Here is a 12217-nt window from a genome sequence, read left to right as displayed (position 1 = left end):
CTATCTCATTTAAAGTATAAACGAAATAAATCAATGTAATGTAAATTAATAAATACGCTACAAATTATTTATTACGATAATTAAATAATTAAATTATTTATTTAAAAAAATTCCTAACAAATGTTCATTAGTTGCCTACTTACTTATTTTATGTAACCTAAAGATAAGCCATTCTACTCGCGTGCAAAAACACTACATCTCTAAAAATATCCTAACTATAATCACATATGCTTATTTATTTAAAAATATAAATAACACTAATCTCGAAGTCGATTGCTCTCGTCCCAATTATTATTGGGGCGGTTGATATCAAGATCCCGTGTGCACGCGTACCGTAACGTCCAAGCAACTCAAAAATATCAAGAAAACACTCGAGAAAGGGAGAAATAGAGAGAAATAGAGGTTAATGGAGATGGAAAGTGGATCAAGAGATATGACTATACTTATCTTGCAAACGAGATAATGTATGTTACGGAAAACGGTAAACACTCTCCAAATTACTTATTTCAATAATTAAAATATTTATTTTATTTATTTAAAAACATCCAAAACTCCAACTATGTGCTAAGTCGCATTAAGTCAGTTGATGTTTCCGTTGCAAATAAATTGTTGGGGACCATCTGTACTTCAATACGGCAGTACCCGTTTCTGCACATGACACGTATCTCAAGTGCTCTCAGGATACGTCAACTGTTTATTATGTTATAGTGCTGGATCTCGTCTATAGTTGGTTTATCCTCTTAGTATTCGAGATGTAGTATGTTGGCTCAGGATTCGGTGGTCCAGAAACCTTTGGACCACTTAGTGGTCCAAGTAGAAAACATATTTTTGGAGTTTTTTTATCAATTGCTACGTAGTCTTTGAACTAATTTTAATTACAAATCAACCCCATATATTTTATTTAATTATAAAAATAGTTTTTTATTTTATAAATTATTATTTTATCAATTATCTATTATATTTATTAACAATCAAATACAAAAATAATAACCAATTATATCCTCCATTCATCCTAATAATTCCAATTAATTAAAAAATTAACTTTGATCTCGTTACGTTCGTCCATGGCTTCCAAATCGTGTTTCCTTGAAATGCAATCGATTGGTTTTTCAAAACAATCGATTGAATGATAACTCAATCGATTGGTTTACACTATATCACAAAACAATCGATTGAAAGTTGTAAGGTAGAATGGTAAAAAGCTTAAACCAATCGATTGTTTATACTTTCCAATCGAATGAATGCCTCAAAACAATCGATTGTTGTTGTTACTCAATTGATTGAATTTCACGAAAACAACATGAATTTGCCAAATACAATCGATTGAAAAGTGATGACATTGAAGTTTTAGCCAAATTCAATCGATTGGTAATGTAATCCAATCGATTGGAAGGTGATGAAGTTGAATGTTTTGCCAATTTCAATCGATTGGTAATGGAATATCCATCTGATTGGTAATGTTCTCATTTTTCAGAATTCTGTAGGATTTTGCACAATTTATTCTATTCTACTTTCATAAATCACAAATAGGTTGTACAAATCCTCATTAATCCAATTTTTTTTTTCAATCACCATGATCAGGATCTTATTATCTTCTTGCACCAATATCAATGTATTAACATAAGAACAATTTTTATCACTTAACTTAAATCATTGATCCTGTAGTTTGGTCTAGTTTGGACGAAGGAAATGTATTTCTACTAGTATTAATTAAATCCGTGATACTACATGACGAAATTATTTTGGTAACCAAGTTTAACCAAGTTGGTTCAATAGCTTGTTGGTATAATAAAAAATAATTGATTGAGTAGATGGGTACCATTACCAATCGATTGAAATTGACAAAACATTCAACTTCATCACCTTCCGATCCATTGGATTACATTACCAATCGATTGAATTTGGCTAAAACTTCAATGTTATCACTTTCCAATCGATTGTATTTGGAAAATCCATGTTGTTTTCGTGAATTCAATCGATTGAGTAACAACAACAATCGATTGTTTTGAGGCATTCATTCGATTGGAAAGTATAAACAATCGATTGGTTTAAGCTTTTTACCATTCTACTTTACAACTTTCAATCGATTATTTTGTGATATAGTGTAAACCAATCGATTGAATTTCAAGGAAACACGATTTGGAAGCCATAGACGAACGTAACGAGATCAAAGTTAATTTTTTAATCAATTGGAATTATTAGGATGAATGGAGGATATAATTGGATGTTATTTTTGTATTTGATTGTTAATAAATATAATAGATAATTGATAAAATAATAATTTATAAAATAAAAATTTATTTTTAGGTGGTAGAATAAATTGTTTTGAGTAAATAGTTGACCGTATTATTCCAATTCCGCTGGACTGACATACATAGTTGTTATCTCTTCCTTGGCACCAACGGTCAAATTCGCAAGGAACACACTTTCGTTCCTGTTTCAAAATTTGAAAAATTCGACCGTTGCGTTGCGTCACAATCCGTCCCTTAAAAGCGACCCCGCGCCTCTTCTTCTCCATAAACAAACACTGAAATCAATTTCTCTGTTTCCATTTCCCTTTTCTTTCTTGACATCACATAATCCATGGCTGACACTGCTGCAGAAGTTCCCACAAGGAGGTCAAGGAGCAAAAGGGCTCTCAAGGACAAAAACTCGTCAACAAATGAGTCCGCAAACACCATCACCACCAAGGTCTCAGAATTCACACCTCCAATTTCTGAACAAGTGATAATGAAGGAGAACCTCGACACCACCACCACCGTTTCTCAACCCAAGAAAGGAAGAGCTGCTTCAAAGAAACAAAGCACGAAGCAGCAGCAGCAGCAATCTCCTTCTTTTGAGAAAGAGTTGCTTGAGATGCAGGAGAAGCTGCAGCAGCTGCACCTCGAGAAGGAGAAAACCGAGGAGCTCTTAAAAGCCAAGGATGAGGCCCTCAAGCTCAAGGACCAAGAGCTTGAAAACCGAGGCAAGGAACAGGAGAAGCTCCAGACCGAGCTCAAGAAGCTCCAGAAGTTGAAGGAGTTCAAACCCACCATGGTTTGTTTGCCATGCTTGGATCTTGATTTTTTCTTTTTTTTTTTTTTCACTCCCTGTTCTTGTTTTGCTTTCTTTTTTTACTAACGGTGTTCATAAAATTTCAGAACTTGCCTCTTCCGAAAGATAAGGAACAAGACAAGAAGGACAAGAAGAAAAGGCCCTCTGCTCCTTACATTCTGTGGTGCAAGGATCAATGGAATGAGGTATTAATCCAACAAATATCTCAAAAAGGTTCCTTTTGCTTTTAAGAATTGAGACTAACTTATTGAAGGGTTGGCTTTTGTCAGATCAAGAAAACAAACCCAGAGGCAGAATTCAAGGACATCTCAAACATGTTGGGGGCTAAATGGAAGACAGTTAGCGCTGAAGAGAAGAAGCCGTACGAAGAGAAGTACAATGCTGAAAAAGAAGCATATATGGAGGTAATGGCGAAGGAAAAGCGCGAGACGGAGGCACTGAAGCTGTTGGAAGAGGATCAGAAGCAGAAGATGGCGATGGAGCTTCTTGAACAGTACATGCAGTTCAGACAAGAAGCAGAGAAAGAGACTACAAAGAAGAACAAGAAAGAGAAGGATCCATTGAAGCCAAAGCACCCGATGTCAGCATATATCCTTTTCACAAACGATAGGCGTGCGGCTCTTGTTGCGGAGAACAAGAGCGTTGTGGAAGTTGCGAAGATCACAGGGGAAGAGTGGAAGAACATGACGGAGGAACAGAAGAGGCCTTACGAGGAGATGGCGAATAAGAAGAAGGAGCAGTATGTTCAAGAAATGGAAGCTTATAAGCAGAGGAAACATGAAGAGGCTGCAAATCTCATGAAGGAAGAGGAGGAGCACATGAAGCTTCAGAAGCAGGAAGCGTTGCAGCTCCTCAAGAAGAAAGAGAAAACTGAAATCCTCATCAAGAAAACAAAGCAGAAGAAGAAGCAGAACAAGGAAGATAAGAATTCTGACCCAAACAGGCCTAAGAGGCCTCCATCCTCATTCCTCTTATTCAGCAAGGAAGCAAGGAAAGCTTTACAGGAGGAACGTCCAGGAATCAACATTTCCACCCTTAATGCACTCATTTCATTGAAGTGGCAGGTACTATTGATTATTCTTTTTACTTGTCCCAGTTTACATATTATTATTATTATTATTATGGCTATAGGAACTGAGCGAGGAAGAGAGACAAATATGGAATGGGAAAGCAAGTGAAGCAATGGAAGTGTACAAGAAGGAATTGGAGGAATACAACAAAACCATTGCTACTTCAACTGAAGAATGATGTGGCCTTAAGATTTGTTGAAATGACATGTTCAAGTTTGGATTGAACAAGACTTGTGTTTAGGTTTCTTCTAGCTCTAGTAGTATGTTAAGTAGTTCAAGTTTAGAATGGTTGAAATGTCGTGGTGTTTATGATGTGTACCGTCTCAGTAAGAAAATGGAATGCTTATTCTCGGATCTATCTTAAAATATTAACATTAAAAGTCATTAACTTTAGGGAGAAGACTGTCGGCCATTTTGTTCCAAATTATTGTGCGCACCCACTAAAACTGCAATATACTCCCTTTATTAACTACTATTGCTACTTTAAAAAAAAAAAAGTATTAGTTATATAAATACATCACGTTTTGTGAGAAAGTTCTCAGAAAAATATCAATAACTATATAAAAATTAGAAAGACACTAATAATACATTATCAATCTTATCCGGGAGTATAATCATATTTAAGAAAAAAACGATCGTGATATCTTTTTATCCTCACAACACCTACGCTGGAGCAGAAGTGTTGACCGTTGAGAAGGATATAGTCATACATCGGGGTAAAATGAAAGAGTGAGGACTTTATGTATCCATTAATTTGAGCATTCGACCCATATTTGAGCAGGTGGCTTGCAGTATTTGAGTCAGTAGCGTTTTTTAATATGTTATGAACAAAATTGAATTGAATTAAAATAAATAATATTTTTGAAAATTTTTAAAAACCTACAGCAGCCCCCGCCTTCACCGTCGCAACTCACCCCACCGTCAACAACAATGACGACCACCTCGACGCCAATGCATTGTTCAAAGCCATTTAGACCACTCCGTTTTCGCCTCCCATGGCCTCGACCGCAAGATTTCATGGCAGTTCTTTGAAGAGAATTGAAGCATGTAATTTTCAAAAAGAAAAAATGAATAGAAAACAGAGGTATGATGATGATGTATACAAGATAAATAGTGAAAATCAAGAAAAAACTTAGGGCAACTTAGTAAAGAAGAAAATACAGTAAAAGTAAATTTGGGATTATGAGAAATATGTATCACACCTCTTTCATCTTGAAAGTAAGGACTTCGTATTTATACTTATGACTCATACTAACAGAGTCTTGCTTTTCTTGACCTGCACTAGCACTATTACTCCCTTAGTATCCACTATATATTTTACACCCCTCCTCAAACTTATGATTGGTCTTGGGACCACTCTAAGTTTGTACTTGAGCTTATCAAAGGTTGCTGCTGACAAGGGTTTGGTCAATAAATCAGCAATCTACTCTTGACCTGGGATATGGACCACATTTAGTTCATTGCTTTTGATATTGTCTCGAACAAACTGTATATCAAGTTGGAAGTGCTTAGTTTTGTCATGTAACACTGGATTGGAGGAATTACAGTGCTTAAGTTGTCACAGAAAATTGTTGGAGATGTCTGAAGTTGAACTTTGAATTCGAGCAACAAGTTCTTGATCCAAACTGTCTTTGCTACATGCGCTGCAAGACTTCGAAATTCAGCCTCTGTCGAGCTCCTACTGACAGTGATTTGCTTCCTACAACACCAAGACACAAGATTAGATCCTAAAAAAAATACAAAACCCAGTGATTGACCTGCAGTCTTCAAGGTTTGATGCCCAATCAGCATCAGCAAATCCATACAATCTGAATTCTGTATTCTTATGAAAGAGTAATCCTTGTTGCTTAATGCCTCGAAGATACCGAAGAACTCTCTTTAGAGCCTTCCAATGTGCAAGCAAGGGTTTATGCATAAACTGACTAACCTTGCTCACAACGAAGGAAATGTCTGATGTGGTTATTATGAGATAATGAAGACTTCCAACAACAGATCTATATAGTCTTGGATTCTCAAATTCTTCTGAACTTGTAGTCAACAGCTGAAGAGATGATATCATGGGAGTTGGCATTGCACTTGTCTCTCCCATGTTTACTTTTGAAAGTAAATCATTCACATATTTTGTTTGAGATAAATGAATATGTCCTGCAACAGTTCTTCTAACTTCAACACCTAGAAAATAACTCAGTTCACCTAGATCCTTTAATGAAAAAACTATATTTAAAGTTTTAATCATCAAGTCAACTTGAGTTGAATCACTCCCTATAATAATGATGTCATCTACATAGCATAGAAGATATATGACATGATTAGAAGTGTATTTCAAAAACAAAGAGGTATATGATTTTGCAGTGGTAAAGCCAAATATTTTTAGAGTTTTGTTTAACTTTAGGAACCATTCTCGTGGTGCTTGCTTTAGACCATATAGGGATCGATTTAGTTTGCACACTAAGGTTTCAAAATTGACTTCAAAACTCCTGTGTTGCTGCATATAAATAATTTGAGATAAATCTCCATTCAAGAATGCGTTATTAAAATCAAATTATCGAATAACCCAACCTTTGGATAAGGCTAAGCTTAGCACAATTCTCACAGTAGTAGGCCTAATCACTGGACCAAAAATCTGGTCAAAATCAAAACCTTCACTTGTCCAAAATCTTGTGCAACTAATCGTGCTTTGTATTTCTGCACAGATTCATCAAGATTCTTTTTAGTAGTGAAAATCCATTTAGAGCCTATTATTTTAGCATGCGGTGGTAGCAACACTAGGTTCCAGGTATTAGTTCTCATAAGGACATTATATTCTTCTTTCATAGCCTCATACCAGTGTGGTATAATGAGAGCAGTAGCTACAGTTTTTTGTGGTCTTTCTTTAGATTTCTCATCACTATGTTTAGTTAGAAAAATTTTGGGTTCAGACTTGCCTGTCTTGGATCTGGTATTCATAGGGTGGACATTAGTGTTTGGTGGAATGGGAGAATTTTGTCGTACACTATGACTATGTTGTGAACTATTACAGGATAACTGACTCTCTATAGTAGAACCAGGAATAGGGGTTTCATGGTGCAGAATTGAAGGAGAAACTTGATTAGACTGAGAAATTTTTATATTAGAGCTAGTGTTAGTACCATGGTTAGTACCATTACTCGACTTATGAAGAGTTGGATTATGGGAGGGCTGATCATGAGAGAGTGTTTGTGTAGGTAAACCAACATATGTTGATATAGTAGGAATAGTCTGAAAAAATTCTTATTAATAAAATTATTATTAGTACTAGTCTTCATATACCGTAAGTCATTAGATGAATTTACAAATAATTCTTTATATGAAAATATAGATTCATCAAAGGCAATATGTCTACTAATAAATACCTTACCAGTGGGTGACAAGCACCTATAACCTTTGTGATTCGCTGCATATCCCAAAAAAAGGCACTTGTGAGATCTATAATCAAACTTATGTTTGTTATAGGGTGTCAGCAGTGGATAACATGTGTTGCCCAAAATTCTCAAATGTTGATAATAAGGAATTTGATTAAATAATAATTCATATGGTGTCTTACCTTGGAGAATAGGAGTAAGTAATCTATTGATTAAGTATGTCGCAGTAATTACTGCTTCATTCCAAAAGGTAAAAGGAAGGGAAGCTGTAGAAAGCATTGCCAAAGCTGTTTCTATAACATGACGATGCTTTTTCTCAGCCTTGCCATTTTGTTCATGTGTACGAGGACATGAATATCTATGATGTATTCCATATTTAAGTATAAATTCTTTAAAACTATTGGAGCTATACTCTCCTTCATGATCAGTTTGTAACTCCTTCAATTTATGTCCTGTTAAATTTTCAATGAGTCTTATATTATAAAAATGTAATATATACTTGAGATTTAGATTGTAATAGATATAGACAAGTGTACTTACTATATGCATCAACAAATATAACATAGTACCAAAAATCAAGATGAGATATAATAGGGGCTGGGCCCAAACGTCAGAATATACTAATTGAAGAGGTGTAGTGTAAGTAGTACTGTAGTAGTAGAATCAGAAAAGGCACCTTGTGTAATTTTGCATAAACACAGTTTTCACACAACGAATTATCAAAAGTTGAATTAAAGGAGTCAATTATATTCTGAGTAATAATATTGTATTTATTTAAGACTGTGTATATAGTTTGTTTGGCAGCATATCTCAGCCTCTTGTGCCACAATTCAAAAGAAGAACATGTAATAGCTAGAACTCTAGGTATAAAATTTGAAGAAGAAAAATGAGGAACAACAACATTAATAAATTTGTAGATTCCTCCTCTACGAAATCCTTGCAAGAGAACCTTCTTGGAGAACTGACATTTAACAAAGCAAACAAAGACATGAAATTTAAAGAAAACGTTGTTATCTTGAGCAAATTTTGAAATACTGATTAAATTCTTTGTGATATGTGGTGTGTGAATTAACTTTTGTAATTGAAACCATTTATTTGAGTCTTGTGCATAAAGAATTGAATTTTCATAATGTTTAATAGACAAACATGACCATCACCTATAAGAACTTGATCTGGGCCAAAATATTCTGTGTTAGTAAGTAGGTTGGAGTGATTTGGGGTGACATGGTGAGATGCACCTGTGTTTAGATACCAAAAAGTGTCTGCTACTGATGAGGGAACAGCCATGTATGCCTCAAGATGATGAAAGAATGCTATAGGTGGCGGTGGCATGGTAGATAGCACTGATAATTGTGATGATGGTGTAGAAGATGAAGAAAAATGAAATTGAAGTCTATAAAGGGGTGTAGTGGGATTTGAGAGAGGAGGAATTTGTTGATCAAATCTATGATAGCAATGCCAAGCAATATGACCCGTACGACCACAAACTTGGCATTGTGGTCTAGAATTTGAATTAAAAAACCTGCGTCCTCAAGAGAACCTACCCCCTCTGCCTCGTCGTCCTCCAAAACCCCTTCTTTGATTGATGGAAGATAAAAAATTGCCTTGTGTCAAATGAGCCTATGCCATTAAACTATCTGAATTTCAAAACTTATCTACCATATCATCATGAGTCATAATGAGAGTTTCAACTTCACTTAACAAGTACATTTTTTATTTTGCATTGACAGTAAAGATTAGCAATTCATAATCAGAATTCAGACCCTCAAAAAAAGTGCTTTAATATGCTCTACTGATGTAAGAGGGCTTCCTAAAGCCGCAAGAGAGTCAGCAACATGTTTGACTTTGAACATATAATCAGAGGCAGATAATCCATGTTTCTTGATGAGTTTCAATTGTGCCTTGAGTTGTTTGATTTTGTACAGGGTTGACTTAGCGAAGTAATCTTTAATTTTTTTCATATTTGAAAACTAAAAGCACTGCCTACCACTTTGTTTTTGAAATTCGGATCAATTGATGCAAGCATCCATGACATGAGATTGGAATCATCTTGCCTCCACTGCTTGTAGTGAGCAGATTTTTTTCCAGCAATTCGATCTTCTTTAGAAAGGTATTGAGGGAGAATTTTTTCTGATAAAAGATGATCTTGTAAATCTTGTCCATAAATGGTAGCCACGGCTTGTTGTAACCAAGTCTTGTAATTATTTTCACCAAATTTATTTCCAATCGGGGTGAGTAATCGTTGATTCAAGAAGCATACCGTGGTAGGAACAGATGTGACGACATTTTGGGGGTTGTTGTTACTGTTGACAGAGTTAGAATTAGAAGGTGATTTAGCCATTAAAGAGTAAAAACCTAAGCTCTAGATACCATCTGAAGAGAATTGAAGCATGTAATTTTCAAGAAGAAAGATGAATAGAAAACAGGGGCATGATGATAATGATGTATACAAGTTAGATAGTGAAAACCAAGAAAGAACTTAAGGCAACTTAGTAAAGAAGAAAATACAGTAAAAGCAAAATTGGGATTATAAGAAATATGTATCGCATCTCTTTTTCATTTTGAAAGCAAGGACTTCGTATTTATACTTATGACTCATACTAACAGAGTCTTGCTTTTCTTGACCTGCACTAGCACTATTACTCAAATTTGCCTTAGTGTCTACTATATCTTTTACAAGTTCACGCTTCTTCCTTCCCTCCTTTCTCCGCTATTTTCGCCATGAACCTCACAACGCCGCACAGCATGGATCCAAAAGGCTACGTTTACAGCAATATACTGGACACGCATATTGATGCTGTGAGGAGGTATGCAGCGAAAGTTTTATATAAATATGTGGATGTTTATTTTTCATGCAAATGAGATGTTTATTCTTAATGTAAATGAAAATTTATTCTTCATGCAAATAGAATGTTTGTTCTTAATTCAGCACTTGAAGTTGGTGACGGCATAAGATAGTGGCATTGAGGAGGGAGTTTGAATTAAAAAGGAGTGTAATTAGGATTAAAAAAAATGGTTAAAATTTTAATAGTAGAATTAAAATTAGATTAAAAGTTAATAATTTTTACACTATTTTTAACTTGAGTTGGAGTGATTTTTCTTTTTAATCTTCGATGGCTAAAAAATCAACCCATTATTCACATTGTTTAGATATTCAATGGTCTACCTAGAAAGATTGTAAAAATTTTACTAAATCAGCCTACACATTAGATTTCCCTCATGATGTTAATACTCTCCCTCTTCCTCCCTCAACTGCCTCCTCTGCCTCCTCTAGAGTTAATGCTTTGCTCTGCTTCACTTAAATGGTAAAAGTCGATGTCTCCGCGCATGCACTGCCTCTCCTTCTTAGTATAGATTAAGGAAAACTTTTAAGTGTGAACATACATGAATTATACATATCCGTATGTTCAGAAAATGCCAAATCCTAAATGTGTAAATGTGAAAGCGCTCTGCCCCTTTCCCCCTTGCCTAGCCAACATTCGCCCCTCCCAGTCCCACCACTCCACTCTCCTAGTCTCCTCTCTTGTCTTTTACTGATATTATTATTACTATTTTGCAATTGCCAATTTCCATTACCATATATAAATAGATATCCCCGGAATCCACAAGACACAACCAACCATGGCAGAACCACCTAAAGGGGACATCTCCCCAGAGAGCCGCAACGAGGACGACGCCGGAGCCGCCTTCGTCCTCGAGTCCAAAGGTAATCAACAAATTTTGGTTTTCAATGATATGATCCTGCAGCATGATAACAATCAAGAGAAAATGATGTATATGTAGGTGAATGGTGGCATGCGGGGTTTCATCTAACGACGGCGATAGTGGGGCCAACAATACTGACGCTTCCGTACGCATTCAGGGGGCTGGGATGGGGCCTTGGGTTCTTGTGCCTCACCGTGATGGGCCTAGTCACCTTCTACTCTTACTTCCTCATGTCTAGAGTGCTCGATCACTGCGACAAATCAGGCCGTCGCCATATCCGTTTCCGCGAACTCGCTGCCGATGTCTTTGGTAATTTCACCATGCTTACTATGCGGCACTGCCATTTATATCTGCCACGTGTCAATGTTGCTTATAGCCACATTCCCTGCTTCGTTGACTTTCATAACCGATGCCATCAAACTACTGTTTCAGCCCTAAATTTGGCCATTTTTCAATGAGGATAGATAATTCTTCCACACTATTTTTTGGAACAAATCTCTCGTTAACTTGTATCAATCTAATTCAAAAATAAATAAATAAATAAATAAATAAATAAAATATTTAAATATTTTTATTTAATTCTTAGACGCATATTTTTTATTATCGTTACTGCATATAGTGTAGAACTTATTTTAATAAGTTGTATTCAGTTGGTCATAACATTTCTTTTTCTTTCTTATTTTGATAACATTTTCTTGGTTGCTTTGGTTTGTGGCAGGTTCGGGATGGATGTTCTATTTTGTAATCTTTATTCAAACAGCAATCAACACTGGAGTTGGTGTGGGGGCAATTTTGCTTGCTGGCGAATGTCTTAAGGTTTGCCTAATTATTATTAGTATTACTTTTCTGCTTATATTATTGCCAATATTTCTAACAATGCTACGTTATTCTCTTTTTACATTCCTTCTTTTTTATGTCATTAAGTGAGAAAGGATAAAAGAAAGTATAATAGATTTGTGTCCTAGTGAATAACTCGTATATATCTCCATTAATTTATACTCGTACTCT

General features: G+C 35.5%; 3 protein-coding genes across 3 annotated transcripts in view; 2 read left to right on the top strand and 1 right to left on the bottom strand.

Annotated features, from left to right (window-relative positions):
* Positions 2504–4512, top strand: LOC107630721 (high mobility group B protein 6). Its single transcript, XM_016333938.2, has 4 exons — positions 2504–3036; positions 3141–3239; positions 3324–4118; positions 4186–4512. Exons 1-4 carry the CDS (start codon positions 2584–2586, stop codon positions 4300–4302), a joined length of 1464 nt encoding a protein of 487 aa, XP_016189424.1. The 5' UTR covers positions 2504–2583; the 3' UTR covers positions 4303–4512.
* LOC107633405 (uncharacterized mitochondrial protein AtMg00810-like) lies at positions 5577–6213 on the bottom strand. Its single transcript, XM_016337041.1, has 2 exons — positions 5882–6213; positions 5577–5823 (listed from the first exon to the last, which is right to left on the bottom strand). The coding sequence occupies exons 1-2, from the start codon at positions 6211–6213 to the stop codon at positions 5577–5579; spliced, it is 579 nt and encodes a 192-aa protein (XP_016192527.1).
* LOC107630722 (probable GABA transporter 2) overlaps positions 10864–12217 on the top strand; it is a 4855-nt gene continuing 3501 nt past the window's right edge. The window contains exons 1-3 of the mRNA XM_016333939.2: positions 10864–11210; positions 11288–11518; positions 11928–12025. Coding sequence (XP_016189425.1) covers positions 11126–11210; positions 11288–11518; positions 11928–12025 — 414 coding nt within the window. The 5' untranslated portion in view covers positions 10864–11125. The remainder of the gene's footprint in view (positions 11211–11287; positions 11519–11927; positions 12026–12217) is intronic.

The sequence above is a fragment of the Arachis ipaensis genome, chromosome B03 (assembly GCF_000816755.2).
Source record: "Arachis ipaensis cultivar K30076 chromosome B03, Araip1.1, whole genome shotgun sequence".
Classification (NCBI taxonomy): Eukaryota; Viridiplantae; Streptophyta; class Magnoliopsida; order Fabales; family Fabaceae; genus Arachis; species Arachis ipaensis.
This window is presented reverse-complemented; position numbering and strand designations above follow the sequence as displayed.